This window comes from Trifolium pratense, linkage group LG6 (genome assembly GCF_020283565.1).
Source record: "Trifolium pratense cultivar HEN17-A07 linkage group LG6, ARS_RC_1.1, whole genome shotgun sequence".
In the NCBI taxonomy this organism is placed as follows: Eukaryota; Viridiplantae; Streptophyta; class Magnoliopsida; order Fabales; family Fabaceae; genus Trifolium; species Trifolium pratense.
In genome coordinates this window covers 21,007,535-21,027,042 of record NC_060064.1, presented here as the reverse complement: position 1 = coordinate 21,027,042, position 19,508 = coordinate 21,007,535, and the positions used below count along the sequence as shown (strand labels likewise).

The window sequence follows — 19,508 nt, the reverse complement described above, 5'->3', positions numbered from 1 at the left end:
TTTTGAAGTGGAAACACTTGACGAAGTGTCAAAGTTGATGTAATTTTCCTGTCAAATTTATAAAATTAATTTTCTTTATGTTGCCACAACTAACAAATCTATTTCAATGTAATTTTGCTTTCGGTTGTAATGAGAATAGTAAAAATTTTGATTTTTTGTTCAATTTTGATCTGCCTTTTCTGTTATCATTTTCTTTTCCTATCAAAGACTTGTCAACTAATTAACTAGTGGACGACACAAGTAGTAAAAAATTACAATAATGAAATATTCGATAAAAATAACAACATATTACATTGAGATAAAGATCATAAATTAAAAATTAAAAACATAAATTTAGCACAAACAAAACTAATGATCGGATAAATTAACTACTTCGTCTTCGTTGTCCTCGAGTACAACCATCTATGTAGCATCGGTACTCCTAAAATGGTGAAGTACCCGTACCGGGTACGTATCAGTATCGGATACTCCATGGTACTCGTATGGTACGCACCGATTCCGTACCCATTTTTATTTGGTTGATTTATGATGATGAATAGGGAAAAAACATATTGGCTGTTGAAAAATCTCTTAAACTATTATAATTTTTTATTATATTTCAATTATCTCTCATTTTTTATGAAAATAGTTGAGACGGTAGACAAAAAAAATTAAATCTTCAAAGCATGATGATAATAATTCACTTAAAAATAATTTTTCTAATATTTTATACTAACGTACCCGTACCTTAAATTTTCTAAAACTGTCGTACCGCGTACCAGTACCGGTACCGTACCCGTACCTAGGCAACATAGACAACCATGCAAGCCGCAATTTCATCAAAGGTCCTAAGATGGATAAAGCCTGAACATATATCTTGAACGGATCTCACCAAAGTCGTGTCTAGCTCGATCGGTCACTTCATGTTGTACTGAGAGAAGCTAGAGAACACAGTTCTTATATCATCGTCGTTTGGAAGTTTCATATTGGTGAACAAGACGCTTCCGTCTAAACATACCGACAGACGACGATACTTAACATTGGCCACCCTTCTTGCATCATAGCAGTTAAGACGGTCGTTGAGTTGCCTCGGTTGGTGCCTCGGATCAGCAAATAAAACGTCAACATGGATCCTGAAAAGATTCGGTTTCCCATTATTGTAATAGACTGTAAGTTTTTTTTTACTACAAAAACTCCATTTATCTAAGTTTTCAATGAATGAAAAATGAAACAAAACACCCAAATTTATACGGGTTTTGGTGCATTTTCGACCACACAAACCGCCTGGTGCGTTTTGGACCATAAAATGATGTACTGGTTTAGTTCGCTACTTAACTAGCGGATTTTTGCACCGATGTAGTTTGCTACATAAGTAGCAAACCTGGACAGTGGTCAATTTATTGGTCTTCGATAAAAGTGAACGGAGCGGCTATTAACTTACTTCAACCAATCACGCGCAACCAAAAGTTCTATCAATTGAAACTTTTCTTTCCCCAGCATTCTCGACCCATTTCTTCTCTCCATTATCTTAGTTTAGCATTTTTGTAATTTCGTTATTTCATACGTAAATGGCAGCATAGTCTGTCACTGGTTAATTATAACGATTTCATCCATTTTCATTGATGACAGTGGTTGAGATTGTTATGCTAGCAATGGATTTTTTGGGGCTTATTGTGATTGTTATGACTAACTGAGAGACATCAATCCAAATTTACTTTTTACCCGTAAAGGGATTTTTTTATGTAGTGGTAAAATAATAGATCATATGACTAGTATACCAAAATGCATTTTAAATCAAGTTGCCCTTTTTGTTGTTTACAAATAATCTAGTGGTATAATAATAGATATAGTCACGAATATGAATAATTAGATGAAGATCATATGACTAGTATACCAAGTTGCACTTTAAATCTAGTTTAGTACGTAAACCTCAAATAATAGACGTCATATCTTCTTTTTTCGGTAATGATAGATGTTGAATCTTAGTAGTTATATTTTGAATCTAAATTTATTTTACAAAAAATACATTCTCTACGGTCGTGGAAGTGTTAATAGTCGCGAATAAAATCTACTTTAGTAAACTTTTATTTTTTTAAACAACCAATGTTTTCTTACCAATGTTAGTAATTGTAAATTTACTAATCTAACAATAGACCACCCTTATCACTCTATTATTTAACTCTTCCACCCAACCTCTAAAATAATAGTGTCTAATCTTTTTCTTTTGACAATGATAAAAGATAAATCTTAGTTGTGGTCGTCATCATTGGATACGTGATGTTTTGGATGATAAGTTGTTGGAGCTAGCTAAGGTTCATACGGATGATAATGGTTCAGATATGATGACCAAAGCGTTATCAAGGGAAAAGTTTGAAGCATGTTGTGACATCGCCGGTTTGGCGATTTCCTCCACATAGTTATGAGGGGGAGATTTGTTGGGTTTTTGGGCTCCCTTCCTATGTGGAGAAAAGTCCAAGTTTATTGACTCATTATGTCTCACTTATATAAGTGGAGAGTGGTCATGTGAGTAAATTTTGTGAGAGAACAACCTTCAAAAAGAGAGAAAAGAAGAGAGAAAACAATTTCCGTTTTTCTCAAATCAGCCCCACTAAAACTCCGATTCCCGATTCGTTAACCGTTGGATATCGCTCAAACTTGGAGGGCAGGTTCGTGGCTCCAGAGGCTATCTTTTGAGCGTTCGGATCGTCGAAACAAGGTCTAGTTCGTGAGATATTCTGCTCGCAATACAGCAGGTGTTTTGGAAAATTTTCAGCTTCTTGTTCTTGTTTTGTAAGCTTTAGTGCTTTGTTGTGTAATTGGTTGTTAGCACTTGTTTGTGCCTCACTTGGAAACTCTTTTGTACCCTTATTTGATTATAGTGGAGCTATTTCTTTGGTCTGGACGAACCGCGGTTTTTTACTTTCACATCGAGGGTTTTCCACGTTAAAATTCCGTTGTTCTTTTGTTCTTTTATTTTGTTCTATTGGTTGCCATATATTTGTTGTTGATTCTCAAAGGTTCTTACAAATTTAGGGAATTTTATTTCCGCTGCATATTGCTCTATTATTATTATTGTGTGTTAATTCCCCATCAAACCCAAGCCATTTGGTGATCAGGAAAACGTTAATATTAGGCAAATGATACAAAATAGTTGATGAATAAGGAGCGATTCATAGTTATAAAATAAATATAATAATAGAAAAACTGGTGATGAATCAAGAAGCAAACTGTCAAAACTAACAAAGTTTTGTGTGATAAGCAAATCGATGGGTTACCTAAAGAGAAGAAAGAAGTGGTGACAGGTAGGAGAAGAGAGGAATCGAGCTTAGTGAATTGCAGAGAATTGTGGAGTTGAGCGCGAATATGTGATAGGTTAACACAATCATACCAGGTTGCTAACCCAGCCCAAAATAAGGATTATAATAAAAGAGAGTCAATATGATAGGATTAGTAATAGGTTAAATTTATCTTTTTTAATTGGTGCACCAAACAAATGATAGAAATAAGATAGGATAATTTTATCATATCATGTCTCCATATCCTGCGTGTGCATCAAACGGGTTAGCATACAAATAATGATCACACAGTAAGTCGTCGATATACTAAAGTCCCTTTGATTTGACCTAGTTTTTTTTCTTCTTAAAAGTAAGAAGTTAGGCCAAACAATAATTTTTAAAAGTTATAGTAAAAAAATAAACGGCTTCTATATTTTAGGAAAAATTATAATATATTATCAAACATATCTTTTAACCCTATTATAATAGAAAAACAACTTTTAACTCTTTTTTTCATAAAAAAAAGTAAGATTTACCAAACAATTTTTAGTTAAAAAGCTATTATTTCTAAAATAGCTGGGTCAAACAGTATCTTATACAAATAAACAAGCTTTTATGTATTATTATAAGTTTCTATTAAAAATAAAAGTATTATTATAAGTTTTTCAAGGTATTTTATGACTGCGTAAAAAAAATTATTTTATGAGAAAACAACAATTTTTATTAGCAAAAATTTATCAATTACTACATCTGGTCCTTAATATAAAAGAATATTTATTTTTTAGATTTATTGAATTTCTAATATATCTACTCAATAATATAAATCAAATACATTAGAAACTCAATCAAGGCAAAAAGCAAATTTTCTTTACCGTAGAGAATAACATAAAAATTTATTTACATTACATGAGCTAATTTTATAGTAAGCTTAAAATAAATTAAATCCAAACATAATTTAGTAAACCTAGCTAAAACAATAATCGTTGGATATAAGCAAGTACACATTTGGGTAACCATAGAGAAGTGTTACCTTATAATTCCCACACACTACTAGTACACTACGTTCTTCATTCTCTTCTCTTCTATACCCTTTTGATCCATTCTCATGTTTTCACCTCTTTATCCTTTCAATTCCATCTAGTTTCCCCCAAATCCAAATCCCTTTTTCTCAGATCTCAATTGGGTTATGGAAATGGCTTCTAGCCCTCGTACCGTTGAAGAGATCTTCAAAGATTACGATGCTCGTAGAACCGCTGTTGTTCGTGCTCTCACTCATGGTACTCTTATCTCTTCAAATTCTTATCTGGGTCTTCTTTTTTTTCTGTTTTAATTTCAAAGTTCTTACCTTTTTTGTATTTTGTTTTTGCCCTTTTTCTCAGATGTTGATGAATTTTACGGACTTTGTGATCCAGGTAAAGTGTATTAGCGGATCTGAATTTGTTTTTGTTTTACGTTAGAATTTTGTTTTGTTTTATTTATGTTTTGTTTTAAATATATTTTAATTATGTGTTATGTTGTGAATGCTGCATGGCTTTTATTTATGTAATGTTAGAGGATTACATTCAATTTAAGTTTATGTGATTTTATGATTGTTAGTTTATTTGTGCTTCAATTGAGTTTGAAGATTGTGTTGTGTTTGTTTAGATAAGGATAATTTGTGCCTCTATGGACATGGGAATGGCAGCTGGGAAGTAACTCTGCCGGCTGAGGAAGTTCCGCCGGAGCTTCCTGAGCCGGCTCTTGGAATCAATTTTGCTAGAGATGGCATGAATCGAAAGGACTGGCTTTCTCTTGTTGCTGTGCACAGTGATTCGTGGTTGCTTTCGGTGGCGTTTTATCTTGGAGCTCGGCTAAACCGCAATGAAAGGTACATTTTATGCTTTGGTGGAGATGCATGTATATGGTCGTAATTGAAGTTAATTGTGGTACATTGTTATGCACTTTGGTTAATGTTAAAAACTAAGATATACTATTGGCGTTTGTGGTGGTTGTTCAAATTTCTGTGTTTTGTTGATATGTGATGCTTGTTAGGTTTTATGCATACATTCCTTGTTTTGCAGCTATGAATCATGGACACTGACACTTCGACACCGACAAGTGTCATCATAAGTGTAGGTGTCGTGTCGGTGTCTGACACATACACTAATTTGAGGAATTTTCTGCTTCATTGTTTTGTAGTAAAACGTGTCTTAACACATTCTTATGTTATGAGCAACCTCACCAGAGGTCTGAGTCCTACAAATTAACAAATAAGTGTGAATTAGTGATTGGAGTGACCATGTTAACTGCTCCAATAGCCTCGTTTAACTTATACAAGTGTTATCAATAAGGGATGGCGGATTCATTGTGGCTCTCTATTACATCCTTATGCACTTTGTTTAGTGTTCAAAAGTATGGTTTACAATTGGAGTTTGCGGTGGTTGTTCAAATTTCTGTGGTTTTTTTATATGTGAAACTTGATAGGTTTATACATGCATTTCTTTGTTGCAACGAAATTTGTCTCAACACATTCTTATCTTATGAGCAACATCAGCCGGTCCGATAGTGGTTTAAGTATATTAATTTGTGGTTTTGTTGCCACAACATAATCTATGATTTTTTTTTCAGAAAATATATAAAACAAATTTTGGTACATATAGGTATTCATATGGCTATCCCTTGGTAGGTACTTTGAAGTTGGTCCTTCTATGTTTTGATATATAAGTCAATACTATCATTTAGTCAAAATAAAAAATTGGGTTTTCCGTCTCACTGTTCTTGCGTCTGAACAGCTGTGTCTCATTCTCACGCCCATGGTTGTCAGGATCGGGATCCCACTAAAGATCGTTGGGGTATAAAAAGATCGTAGGATCGTAACAAGGATCGTAAGATCCCACAAATTTTCTCATACATAAAAACATCATTAATATTAAACATAATCAAAACATAAAAACTTCATTAGTCATTAACATAATCAAAATAGCTTAGACTTTTAAACTTAAATAAACTTAGACATAGAAAAATAACTTAGACTCTTAAACTTAAAAACTAAACATAGACTTTTAAACTTAATAGCTTAGACTCTTAAACTTAAACTTAAAAACCCCTAATTCATCAAGTCCTTCGAGACAAGTGCAGTTCTGAGAGGTTGAAGAGATGAGAATAGGATGAAGAGAATTTATAGAAGATATTGAACTAGGGAATACAAGTGAATGATTAGTAAATACTATTAATGAAATTAGAGATACGGTTGATGAATTAGGGATAGGGATACGATTTGTATCAAGTAGCCACCAATTCCCCAAGTTAACAAAAGTTCCTCAATTTTCGATCCAAAACGAGCAGGTTTCTAGTTGAAACGGTTCAGTTTCGGGTTGGGGCAGTGCAATATGAACCGGGTCTAAACAGAGCAACCGGGTCGGGTCGGTGCGAAACAGGTTGGGACTTTATTAACCCGGTATGAAACGACGTGTGGAAGATTCGAACTGCTCCGGCACGGTGGATGACGGCCAACTCGTAAGATCGTAAGGTCTGAGGAGTTAACTCCCGGTCTTGACAACCATGCTCACGCCTCAATCTTCATTCTTGTGTTCCCTGTTCAACCTATTGTTAGTGATCATTGACCTTAACCAGCAACTCTGACTCTTTGAGCATGGAGAAACCATGTGCCCTACCAATCGATAAAGTGGATTGTAGTCACCGCCTCGATTATTTGCTCGTATGCCACTCTGTTAGAGGTGTTCCTGAACTGCCAAAACATTCACTCTCCAATTTATTCCTCAGTTGTTAAAGTGTGATATTCGAAGTCTTGGTTAGGTTTTATGATGTTGATTGTTGAAAAATTTCTGTGTTATGATTTCTTATTATGAGATATTTTGCTGTCGTGTTGAACAGTTCAATCTCAAATTTATGTTATAATAATATGCTATGCTAATTTGAATTTTTTTAATATTTTATGCAATTTCTGTGTTATGATTTGACTCTATTTTCTTACATTCTTTATATATGATTAGTTTTGAAAAATTTATATTAATATACCTGTATCTTAGATTTTGAAAATTCCCATATCTTGTAAACGACCTTCGATTGATTTTACGAATCACTGCAATTGAGATTCTATATACAAGTATACAACCCGTCCATCAAATCTGTTTATTGTAGCATTTTTTTTTATCAATTATCGGCTGCAACTTGGCATATGCTTCCTTATATTGATGGTTTCCCTGATTCGTTATGGCAGGAAACGATTGTTTAGTTTGATCAACGATCTTCCCACCGTTTTCGAACTTGTGTCGGACAGGAAACCAGTTAAGGAAAACAAGCCAGCAGCAGACAGTGGAAGCAAATCCCGAGGAAGCACCAAGGTTAGTGATTTCCTTCTCTGGTCATATGTACCTGTTTCTTTGCTTCTGTTGGCCGATTCAGCTTAGGTTTTTACCTTTATTCGCAGAGATCCAATGATGGGCAAGTCAAAAGCAACCCAAAGTTTGCTGCGGATGATGGTTATGAGGAGGAGGAAGACGAGCACAGCGAAACACTTTGTGGGAGCTGTGGCGGAAATTACAACGCGGACGAGTTTTGGATTGGCTGCGATATATGTGAGAGGTGGTACCACGGAAAATGTGTGAAGATCACTCCTGCTAAGGCCGAGAGCATAAAGCAATACAAGTGCCCTCAATGCAGCATCAGGCGGAACAGACCTTAGTTTCAAAGGCAATTTGGGAATACACTTCAGATTTGAATGATGTTTCCTGGCTGAAAAATACTTTGACATTGTTATTACATTACTTAGAGAAGTTCATGTTATACTCTTTTATGTTTGACTTTAGTAGGAGGAGAAAATTTGTTAAGTTTTATTCATGTTTTATTTATTTCTTTCTCTACATTGCAAGTATGATTCATTTATGTTACTGTCATGGAATAGGTTTAGCCAAATCGTTCGATAATGAATTTGAACATACTCGAAAACTCAGGAACAGTCCAAACTTGATCAAATGATGTTGATTTCTTCACTCAAAACTATTGTTATTCTTTGTTTACAGGGAAATCTAAGAGCGGCGACAAATCTTATCCTACTATCTTGGATTAGCTAGATGCATCAAACGACCCCATAAAGTTTTCAAATCATTGTCTTTAAACCTTTTTTTAAATGGTTTTGCCTATAATACTTTTTGCATTTCTTTGTCTTTGGCGATTGAGTTGTCTAAATCTGATTTACTCTCATTATTACAAAATGTACGTCATATCCCTATATACATAAACCATGAAAGTTTGATTTCTCCTACACAAATTATTCCGGAGAATCTGAGTTCAGTTTCTGATGGAAACAATTTTAGGCTAAGTTTTACTTATCTCGCAATCGAACTCTGGATTACTCGGGTCTCCTTTCATGAGAACTAGTGGTTAATACAAATAAATAAATAAACTATGAAAGTCGAGTTGAATATCTTTCTTTTCAAAAGTTGTTACTCTCCAATTCTTTCTCCATCATTCATAATCATATATTTGATTGACTAATTAATTGACATTGACAAAATCATAGACATTCTCGCCAAGCAAAAGATAAGTTAAATTGTTATTTTTATGGAAAAACATGTTAAGTTTCTGAGCAAGAGTATACTACATAATTTGTTCCGACAACTAAAGACAAAACATAGAATCTAATGAAGCCAATATACCTTAGTGAAAATCGCCACATTGGTTAATTCTATGTCTTTTGACAACTAATTTTGTCTTGTTTTACATTCCTTTTACTATAATCTTTCACCTTAGTACACCAATGAATTGGGCCTCTCCCCAAAGAGTTGAGTTATGGGTTCCACTCGCTCTGATAGCTCTGCCACACACAAAGAACGCTTACGATGGACACAACAACTCCATGATCTCTTTGTAGAGGCTGTAAATAGGCTTGGGGGCCCTGATAGTAAGTTTTTGCATCACTATGTTCCAACAATACTAGCATGATAAGATAACATGGGTAGTGCAATTTATAGAATTTGTTATTTTTATTGTGCGAAGTTTCTTTCGTTTAAAGCAATGTTTTAAAAATCGAATTAAATTGGATGGTTCAACCAGTTGAATTGTGAACAGTTTGATTGTGGTTTTGTCTCAATTCAAATATTTTAAACGGTGAACTATGATATGATGTCTTGTAGGTTTAACGCCTAGTTTGGTTTTTAAAGCATTTGTTTCAAAGATAAAAATGCCAAATGATCCATCATACTAACAAAAGGTACTAAAATTGGTTTTATGGTAAAGATGTTTGCAAAAAGATCTCATACTGATGAGTATTTGACACATGAATAAAAAAATTATGAACTTTTCCCTTGTAATTAACCGAATCATGCAGTTAAGAGTCAAAAGATCTTGACCGTTGAATAAGATTCGATGGCTCGTATTCTGACATCGAATAATATAGTTTAAAATGCAACTAAAAATATAAGTTGTAAAATTTTCACCGGACAAACAAAATCTTCTTTTTTAAGATTACCCAAACCTTCAACTTATAATTTGATTTTGTAAAACTTAGTATTTAAAATTTCATTTCCCTTTTTTTTTTATTTACAAAATGATTATCTTTGCTTTTTTTTTTTTTTTTGAAACAACAAAACGATAAGATTTTATTAATAGTAAAAAAACATCAAAATAAAAGTATAAAAGGTACTCGACTCATCCCTATACGAAGAGTACATATTTGTACTCGAACCAGACAACCAAAACCAAAATAGTATTACAACCAAAAAACGCCCATATAACGGAGTGTCAAACCAAAAAAAAAAATCCCCTTATGGCCCTTCTTTCCTCTTTTAACTGTGGTTAGAAAATTTTCAAAGTGAGCTTGAACATTCTCCGGCAACACCTCACAAATACCAAACCAACGGTATCCCTTCCACCAAATGGATTGAGCAAAAGGACACCAAAAAAATAGATGATTTTCGGACTCTATACCTTCCACACAAAAAGTGCAAGAGGGCAAACTACCATGAAGAATTACACCTCTTGAAGCAAAATTCACCCTCGTTCGGATTCTTGAACGAAGGAGTTGCCATGTTACCATTACTTTTGACGGAGCCCAACTATCTCATGCTTTCAACAAAATTCCACCAAGCCTTGTTTTTTGATAGAGAAGAAGAGGAAATTTTTGATAATAAATGAGAATAATTGACCTTAATCGAAAACATACCTCCATTATCAAGCCGGAAGGTCCAAGAGGACACCTCCTTCGTAATCGGGACGGCAACAATTGAACCCACCAACCTCTCATGGATTATGTTTGCTACTCTATATCAATTTGTGTTGCCTGCACTCCTCATAGAAGTTTATTTACATTGAGAAGTTGAGGCAGGATCGACCAAAAACAAGACTACTAAAGTCCTAACTCTAGGCCTACCAAAAACCAATTTTTTCTCATTAAATTTTATAAGCAAAAATACCTCATATGTATTAAAAGTTAAAACTTGTTTTATACCTCACTTACTGTTGAAAATTATATAGGGCATATCCTAAGTTGATATGAATGTTATGTTCCCTTTGAATAATCATTGGAACCAATATGGTGTGGTTTGTACTTTGTCAGGGGCAACACCAAAGGGCATATTGAAGGTAATGACGGCTATGGGGATTTCAGAGTTGAGTATTTATCACGTCAAAAGCCACTTGCAGGTTCTTCTCCAGTCACCACATATTTTTATTTGGCTTTAATGCAATTTTGACCCCTCTATTTTGTTCCCTCTTTTTATTTTAATTATATGATGATGATGGTGATTTCCATTTCGAAATATGTGAGGAGTGTAAAAGGAATAGTATATGGATATATACTCCATTATTTTATCAAATATCTTAACATTTATATTTATATATTAATAAAAGAATATGATCGAATAGTATACATAGTCAAATTGTGTGACTTATTTTAGGACGAAAGAAGTAATTGGTAAAACCAAACAATTCTCTTAAAAATTGATGACTCATATTGGTTGTGCTCAGAAATACAGGATCTCCAAATTGATTCCAGAGTCCACTACAAGTAAGTATTTGACTTAGCAACTAATGGTACTTATCTATAAAATAATGATAATACCAAATTCAATTGAAATTATAACTTGTTCCTTGATCATCATCTATGAAGGAGGAAAGACTGAGAAGAAAAGCATATCAGATATACTGCCAAATTTCTGTTCTATATCGTAAGTCAACAACAATTTTCATCTCTCTTTTACAATCAACTTATACAATAATTATATTTTGCAAATGAACAGTGCTCTTCAGCTAAAGGAAGTCCTTCAAATGCAAGCAGAGGTGCAAAAACGCATGGATGACAGAGTTGAGGTATTTTACAATGTTTATAGTAAGTCTTCACAAACAATTTTCCAATTAAACGCAAGTATGATTTATCCAATTTTCTTTTTAGTAAGTCTTCACAAACAAATTTTAACGGTTAGTTGACAATATCAGTTTTTGTCTCTAGAAATCTCATGATTTTTTATTGGTTTAATTGAACTTTTGGCTCCATATTTTATTTCAATCACGAAAATAGTCTCTATATTTTAAAATCATTTTTTTTAATCTTAAATTATCACATTTGTGGTAATTTTGGTTCGAACATATATATTTTTACCTAAGGATTAGTGTTTTTTAGCCTAAAAAATGGTGATTTTCAACCTTAAAAATGTTTTTTTTTCTTCTTCAAATTTACAATTAGGATAACAATCACCATTTTCTGGGGCCAAAAATCACCATTTAAGAGTCAAAAAATTAGATGGTAATGGTACCATAATTGCAGCAAATAAGATAGAATTGAGAGACCAAATAATTCAATTTTAAAAAGAAAAGACTATTTCGTGAGTGTGATAAAATAGAAAGCAAAAATACAATTAAAAATTTTGTTTTTTAAAGGAAAAACTAAAAATATTAGAATCTGTGCCTCTTAATCCAAATTTGTCTGCTATATTTACTATAAACATAGTTTTTATAACTTTTTGGTTAAGAATGGTAGAAAGTTTTGTAGGGAATTACAACAAAAATATGCTAGGATGAAAGATTTAGAATATTTTGGTCAAGAATGATATAATTTATGTAGTGAAAATTTTGTATTATTTGGTTGGAAGGTTCAAAAAATCTTGAAGCTGAAAATTGAAGCACAAGGAAAGTACCTAGACAGAATTGGACAAAGTAATCAAAGCAGAACAATTACAAGAAAAGCTTTCAAGCCTTTTGTTGGCAAAGCTACACATCTGCCCTCTCTTTCTGAGGAATCTGAATCCTTAAAAACACAATCTGAGGAAGAACATCAAGCAGCCAAAAAGCTAAAGAACATAGATGATGATGTTTTGCCTACAGGTTTTGAACTAGGACCATCAACAGTCTCAGAATTCTGCAACCAAACCTGGAATAACCTTTCTTGGATTCAGCTAGCTGAAACAACATGCCAATCACCTTTGGTGCCTGGTTTCTTATTATAATAGGTTTTGTATAATTAGAATAAATGTTTGCCTAATAAAAAAGTTTATGATGATGTCCATCTTATATACAATGTTTGCTTGATCTTTTTATGGTCCTTCAAAGCATTTTCATATGGAGATTTATGTTTGAGGGCCTAGAAATGAACAATGTTCTGTATATATTGTTGGATGAAAATAAAAGGTTCAACAGAATCACACATCATATGTGTATAATTTGATTTGATAGTACTTGGTTGATTGCATGCAAGAAAGTTATTCAGATTATAGAGTATTGTTGGAAATCTATGTATGTCATGTGAAGATGTTTATTTAGTGTATTGCATTTACACTTCTGTTAACAGACACCTCACTTGAGGATTTTTAACTCGGATTTCAAATGCTAGAGGAGTTGTTATTCTGAGGTGTTTGAGCCAACAAGGGCAACCCAAGATTAAAATGATTACTAAATTAAGGGATCTTAGACCTGTGAATATAGAAGTTTATTTGTGGAATTTCAAGAGCACGACTTGGAGCTCCCTAGACAGCATTGAGTGAAGAAGTTGATAGGAACTATAAAAAAAAAAAGTAAAAAAAAGTATTGTATAATTTGTTTCTTCTGCCAAAAAAAACCTGGAAATTAAAGTTTTTTTGACAATCACCTAGAAATTAAAGTTAAGACTCAGACTGATGATTTTCAAGAGAACACCTGAACCTTAGAAGATTTTTTTTTTTTTTAAACCCTAGAAGATTTAGAAAGATGGAAGAACAGGAAGAAAATACATTAAAGCTAATGAATAATAAATCAAAGAAAGTGATACATCAACTGATGTATATGCCTATAAAAACAAAAACAAACTCCTGGATGCTATGATTTATTAATGCAGCAAACCTGACATGAAAATTGAACAGTCTTTCTCAAAAAGAAGAAAGCAAACCAAGACATATCAAAACTAACAGTTTTCCTCAAAAAGGAGAAATCGGACAACAAACTTAAGAAAGGAAAGAAAGCTTAGGTTGCTTGGGATGATTATGATGTTGCTCCACAAGTTCTGAATATGAGGATTGAATCGAATATTTGTCTTGATGATAAGTCACAATAGTGATGACAAGGTTTAGATATAATGAATTCTCATAAGTCCAAACTATGATGAACAGCTCTGAAGGAGTTACATAATGAATCAATTGATCTAGCTAGAACTGTTTGTAAACATAAGTATACCTTATCTTACTTAGAAGGTAGATGATCTCTTGCTTAAAACTTAAACCTTTAAGTAAAAAATGTGAATCCTCTACTATTGTGAAGCTCTACTTATGGATAGTTTGAAACGCAACGTTTAGTATTAGTAAAATGTGAGATAAAGGCTTTCATAAAAATAAAAAAATAAAAAAAAGAGATAAAGGCTACAAGGTTACTTTACATGAGCTATGCTGCATCATTTTTATTTTTCAAAGGGTGTATCATATTACTTATATCAGAGGAGGGGAGAGACACTAGGTCATACATTTTTCGGTGGGATTCGAACTCTACCCCTTTAGATTACAAAGGTAGGCAGTCACTAGGTCATACATTTTTCATCTGATATTCAGTGCCTCATTGGTAAGACTAATGATGCATGGTTATGACAAAGGCACCGGGCACAAATAAACATGGATTATCAAAACCAGTCACTATCAAGGCCCAAAGAGCATTAATATATTTCTAAATATTAATAAATTTCTTCAAAATTATTAGGGGTTCAAAGAATTCCTAATGCATTTATTCAAGTCAGGCAGGGAACGGCTCATACAAGAATTTGAAACATGAGACCAACCATCTATAATTTCTTGCTACAGCACTCCTGCTTAATCATAAAAGAAAGAGAATACAACAGTACAAGACTATCCTGTCTGTGTCAAGCCAAAACTATAGAAGATATATCTATAGAGGAAATATATCACAGGTATATTGCCCATTTGGATGTTAATACAAAACACAGTGCAAATAAAATTCAACTATACAGAGAAAAGAGTAAATATTTCTGTCAAAAAAGAAATTATTAGTCAAAAAAGAGTGAATATTGTAATATGTAAGCATAACTATATATCCTTAATTTCTGACTATGTAAGAGCATTGTACTGCAAATGTTTTAGAAGAAAAAAGATTATAGCAAAATAGAATATACCTTTCTAAACAGCCGAGTCAAAGTTAAATCAGTATGGATAGAATACTGTCCGCCTTTCCGTCAAAAGAAGAAATATGATAATAGGTAAGAAGATATTTTCAAAGTAGACTATTAAATTTAAGGAGTACATGCAAGTCAGACCCTACCAATCTATTTTAAACTTGCCAAGCTCCACTCTAACAGCCTATGATGATTGGTATATCCACAAATATAAGCAGAATCCTTTGGTCCCATATCATGTTCTTGAGCTACCTGATATGGAACAATGAAAACAATAGCAATGATTGCAAAATAAGAAAACTGAATAACAAAGTCCAAAATAGAATAAAGAAGATTCATTCAAAAGTTCACAGAGCATGCCTTTGCAGCAGCCCTGCCAATAGTTGGATGGAAACTCGAGTATAATTAGCAACTTACAGCAGGAATATAGCATTCAAGTAAAAAATTGACCCAGGGTAAACAACAACATCCCATTTTTAGAACAGAATCAGCATCATAAAAACTATTATATAGTATAGCCTGAATGCATAGTCGCCCAACTTAGATCCCCTATGACAAATGCTAACATACAGAAATTGGAGTCAGCTCAGACTCCAGCAGCTGCTAGGAACATAATTCACGACTCACAAGAAAGGAATGAAAGGTTAAATATAATGTGTACTTGCAGAGAATACACTTATGCTGCAAAAGTCCTCCGTCAATTGCTGAATTTTTGAGATACCATTGTACTACATCAAGCATTAACTTCTCTTTTTAAAGAAAGACATGCATACAGATATATTTGCAAAATTGTAAAACTTGGCATTAAGCATGCAAAACTAGTACGAACATGTGAAGCATGAATAAAACCAAAAAAAATATAATCAATCAGAAACAGTTATAAATCCTTATGAAGGTATCTTGGAAAACGTTAAAATAATCCAGACAAGCATATCAACAAAAAGATATTAATCCTCATGGAGAACAGCTATTAAACCTTATACAAAAGTATTTTCCGTAAACAGCAAATTTGATTCAGAGCACATACAACTGTAGGCCGAAATACAGGACAACTATTATGAAAAACAGAAACAATTCGAAAAAACACCTAATTGGAAAATATACAGCACCATTTTGTGTTCAAGCAACAAAGAATTCAAAACATTTGCGGAACACTGCATATTTATAAAATAGGTCTCTAGTTGGATTACAAGTTGGAAAACTAAAGTGATGGCTGAGTTTTGATTACAAGTTCCTTCATAACTCTAAATTATAGAGTAGTTTACATGAAATATAAGTATATAACAATAGAATTATTCATAATCCAGATAAAATCAAATTTCAAAACTAACCAATGGTAAAGATGCTACAAACCATTTTTTTTGACAGAAAGAAGCGACATTTCTGGTAAATCAATGTTTACTATCCTCAGCTGCCTTCTCCTCCTTCCCTAGTGCAATCACCACTTTCTTCAAGATGGATTCTGTTGGTTGGTGAGAGTTCTCTATTGCCTTTGAGACCACTTGCCATTTCTCCCCGTGTTTTGGTTCAGCAGCAACACATCTCTTCAATACATCTTTCTGGTTCTCCTCAGTTCCATGCTGTAATTCAAATTTGTAGCACAAAGCCCAAAAATCACCTATGTCAGGAGCAAGTGTCACAGCCCTATTCAACCAACTCCTGGCTTTGTCCACCTTCCTGTCTATCCAGAATAATTTGGCAACGGCAGCTATAACATGGGGATCATGGTCACATTTCTTTAGGGCATCCATACTCTTGCTTCTACGCTGGGGACGAGGAGCCATCTCAATGGAAGCCGCCCATAGAATGCCACTGTTGGGACACTCCTGCAATGCTTTTGCCATCAAACTATCAGCTTCTTTCTTCTCTCCATGCTTTAATTCTGCTCTAACAGCTGCTAGCCAGAGTTCAGGATTTTGAGGATTCCTCTTTCGAGCCATTATGAGAATTGCACGAACTTTACTCAACCCACTCATCTCCTCTTCAAGATTAGCAAGAGAGAGCCAAAGGGGTACAGAATTAGGACAGGGTTTCAGTCCCGAATCATATACCTTCTTAGCTTCCATCTTGTGAGCATGCTGCTTCTCAGGCTGATCCTGCTGCTTAGCAAGCCGTTCCTCAAGTTGGCCAAGCATCAACCACAATTTATCAAATGAAGGGAATTGCTTCAATCCTTCATTTAACAGTTTCCTTTCCTCTTCAATGTTTCCTAGTTCTCTCTCTACGATAGCAGATTTCATCCAGACTCTCTCTGTACCTCCTCTCTCCCTTGCTTTAGCCAACAACATTCTAGCTCTTTCGGGCTCGTGATTTTCAAACTCTAGTTTAAAAGCCGCAAGCCATATTTCCTCCGAATTGGGAATGGCGGCGTAAGCTTCTTGGAGAATAGCACGAGCTGCAGGCACGTCTCCAGCAAGCCACTTCTCCTTGGCACCCATAAGCCAAAGAACTTCAGCCTGAGGTCTGTAAGTAACTGCTTTACGAAGTAATGCATCAAGAGATTCCCTAGTACCATGACTCCTCTCAAGCTGTGCTGCTTTGAGCCATATGCTCTTCTTAGTTAAGAAGACAGTCAAGGCATGAGCATATATAGCTCTAGCAGTCTCAATAGAACCTCTTTTCTTGCATTCCTCCGCATCAGCTACCCATGTCCTCTTCCTATCTTCTTCTTCAACTCCAATTCCAATTGTATTGTGGATTATTGCTTGGCAAGTTGCAACCGAACCAGCCCGTTCTGCAGCCTCTGCTTCCTTCATCCAAGCTTCTCTATCAATCACCACACCTTCTCTCTGCAAAGCCCTTATACCCCTCTCAATAATCTTGCCAATCATGGATGTGTTCCCATTAGCTTCTTCCAACTTGGCAGCTGTTATCCATATAGCCGGCTCCTTGGGCAGCCTCTCTCTTGCCCTATTGAGAACCTTCTTAGCATTGTCATAAGTTTCCAACCTAGCAAGAGCAAGCCACAATTCCACATGCAAAGGACAACATTCCACAGCTCTGTGAAGCAAAAGTCTAGCATCTTCTTCATTTGCAAGCTCCACAACAGCCTTCCACAATCTAACCGAATCAGGAATGTGCTCAAGCCCTTTCCTCAACACCCTACTCCGATTCATATCATCGCTTTCCAATTTCGAAGCCTGCATCCACAACTTAACAGAAGTGGGAATCGATTTAACACCCCGAGCTATCACAGCTTTCGCTTCATCGGGATTCGCCAGCCTACAAGCCTCAAGCCACACATCTTCATTCTTGGGACATTCTTCACACCCTTTCTGTATCAATTGCCTAGCCACCGGAAGCTTACCAGCCAACTCCTCCAACCTCGCAGCAGCAATCCAACCGGGAGGATGTTTCGGATTCGTTTGAGTAACACTCTTGAGCAACAACCTAGCCTTCTTAAAATCAGAAATCTCAGCATCACTAGTAATTTTCATACTATTAAGAACAGTGAGATACCCCTTTGGATCAACATTAGTCATACCGGAAACTGAATCAGACAACCTATCCAATTTCAATGACAAAACAGTACCTCTACCCTCACCAACAGCAGTTAAATCAGTAACAGGTGTTTGTGACCATGGAGTCTCAGTACCATTTGCCGAAGCGGCCCTACTCTTAGGATCCAACGCAGTAACATGCTCTTGCTCTTGCCTTGCTTTCTCAAGAAGTGTATCAGGAACAGGAACAAAACTCTCAAACCTCTTCTTCTTATTCTTCGAAGAATAACCACCACTCTCAAACTTCTCTAAACTCTGCCAATCATCAGTAGATAAAGTATACAACTTCCTCTTCAAATCAGCAAATTGTTCAGTAATTTTCGGATTCGAAGCTCTATACTTCTCAATCTCTTGCTTCAACCTAGCTTCCCTACGATCCTTCCTTCTCGAATCCATTCTCTTATCAATCCCTTCCCAAACAGCATCAGCTTCTCTATCATCCTCATCATATTCAGCAGAAGCAAATAAACCAACATCATTACCTTCAAACTCATCAAATTTCTGATTCTCATCATATCCCTTATCCTCTCCTTCATCATCTTCCTCAGCAGCATCATCCCCACCTTTACCTCTCCCCCTTCCAACACCAGGAGCAGCACCGGCCGCCGCAGCGGATCTATCCGGCAAATCAGGAGCAGCACGAGCAGGACCAATATCAGACCTTGTGGTAAACCCGGTGGCACCACGACCAAGTCCGGCGACGTAATTAGCAGGCGGTTTTGAATTGAGAAAATCGAATCGAGGCGGTTTGGGAACGGCGGGAGGTTGAGTACCGCCATAGAAGGGAACGTGTAGGGTTAGGGTTGAGTAATTTCCAACGCCGAGATTTGATATTAGAAGAGAATCGTTATCGCCGAGTAATCGAAGACTCTGTGAAAGGAATAATCGTTGCTGTGAAATTGGTATACCGTGAAATTGTTCGATTTGGTGCTTCAGATTATGAAGAGTGGTGGTGCTAGGGTTTATGTCGAGGGATAGGATTTTTCCGGTGGGTGGAACGATGAACACCATGGTTCTTGATTAGTGTCAATTCAGCAATCTAGGTTTCGTAACAAATTAAAAACGATTATGAAAGAATCTGATTTTATTTTTTTTGCAATTTCCTCGCTTTTTATTTCGTTGAAAAAAAAAATGGGCTTGGGTTTTTTGGGTTACGGCCCAAACTGCAATTTT

At 35.0% G+C, this 19,508-nt stretch overlaps 3 protein-coding genes across 6 annotated transcripts; 2 read left to right on the top strand and 1 right to left on the bottom strand.

Moving 5' to 3' along the window:
- Positions 1-4,254: 4,254 nt before the first annotated feature.
- On the top strand, positions 4,255-8,077 carry LOC123888546 (PHD finger protein ALFIN-LIKE 2-like). Its single transcript, XM_045937622.1, has 5 exons — positions 4,255-4,531; positions 4,634-4,666; positions 4,899-5,121; positions 7,474-7,597; positions 7,684-8,077. Exons 1-5 carry the CDS (start codon positions 4,441-4,443, stop codon positions 7,936-7,938), a joined length of 726 nt encoding a protein of 241 aa, XP_045793578.1. The 5' UTR covers positions 4,255-4,440; the 3' UTR covers positions 7,939-8,077.
- Positions 8,078-10,751: 2,674 nt separating this feature from the next.
- On the top strand, positions 10,752-12,907 carry LOC123888545 (protein PHOSPHATE STARVATION RESPONSE 1-like). Its single transcript, XM_045937621.1, has 5 exons — positions 10,752-10,895; positions 11,220-11,259; positions 11,362-11,419; positions 11,492-11,561; positions 12,341-12,907. Exons 1-5 carry the CDS (start codon positions 10,755-10,757, stop codon positions 12,692-12,694), a joined length of 663 nt encoding a protein of 220 aa, XP_045793577.1. The 5' UTR covers positions 10,752-10,754; the 3' UTR covers positions 12,695-12,907.
- A 1,925-nt stretch (positions 12,908-14,832) lies between these two features.
- Positions 14,833-19,426, bottom strand: LOC123888543 (protein STABILIZED1-like). 4 transcript variants are annotated; one of them, XR_006802186.1, is made up of 3 exons: positions 16,167-19,426; positions 14,982-15,087; positions 14,833-14,888 (listed from the first exon to the last, which is right to left on the bottom strand). XR_006802186.1 is itself a non-coding variant. In XM_045937620.1 (2 exons), the coding sequence occupies exon 1, from the start codon at positions 19,344-19,346 to the stop codon at positions 16,227-16,229; it is 3,120 nt and encodes a 1,039-aa protein (XP_045793576.1). In that variant the 5' UTR covers positions 19,347-19,426; the 3' UTR covers positions 14,833-15,087; positions 16,189-16,226. The 4 variants fall into 4 exon arrangements, 1 of the variants encoding a protein (XP_045793576.1); XR_006802187.1 differs by having other exon boundaries at positions 16,189-19,426; XR_006802185.1 differs by having other exon boundaries at positions 14,833-15,087.
- Positions 19,427-19,508: the final 82 nt, after the last annotated feature.

Excerpts from the sequence above, each read along its gene's own strand:
- LOC123888546 (XM_045937622.1), top strand. The coding sequence starts at position 4,441 with ATGGAAATGGCTTCTAGCCCTCGTACCGTTGAAGAGATCTTCAAAGAT. Across the intron at positions 4,532-4,633 it reads TGTTCGTGCTCTCACTCATG|ATGTTGATGAATTTTACGGA; the intron begins GTACTCTTATCT and ends CCTTTTTCTCAG. Across the intron at positions 4,667-4,898 it reads TTACGGACTTTGTGATCCAG|ATAAGGATAATTTGTGCCTC; the intron begins GTAAAGTGTATT and ends GTGTTTGTTTAG.
- LOC123888545 (XM_045937621.1), top strand. The coding sequence starts at position 10,755 with ATGTTCCCTTTGAATAATCATTGGAACCAATATGGTGTGGTTTGTACT. Across the intron at positions 11,420-11,491 it reads CCAAATTTCTGTTCTATATC|TGCTCTTCAGCTAAAGGAAG; the intron begins GTAAGTCAACAA and ends GCAAATGAACAG. Across the intron at positions 11,562-12,340 it reads GCATGGATGACAGAGTTGAG|GTTCAAAAAATCTTGAAGCT; the intron begins GTATTTTACAAT and ends TTTGGTTGGAAG.
- LOC123888543 (XM_045937620.1), bottom strand. The coding sequence starts at position 19,346 with ATGGTGTTCATCGTTCCACCCACCGGAAAAATCCTATCCCTCGACATA.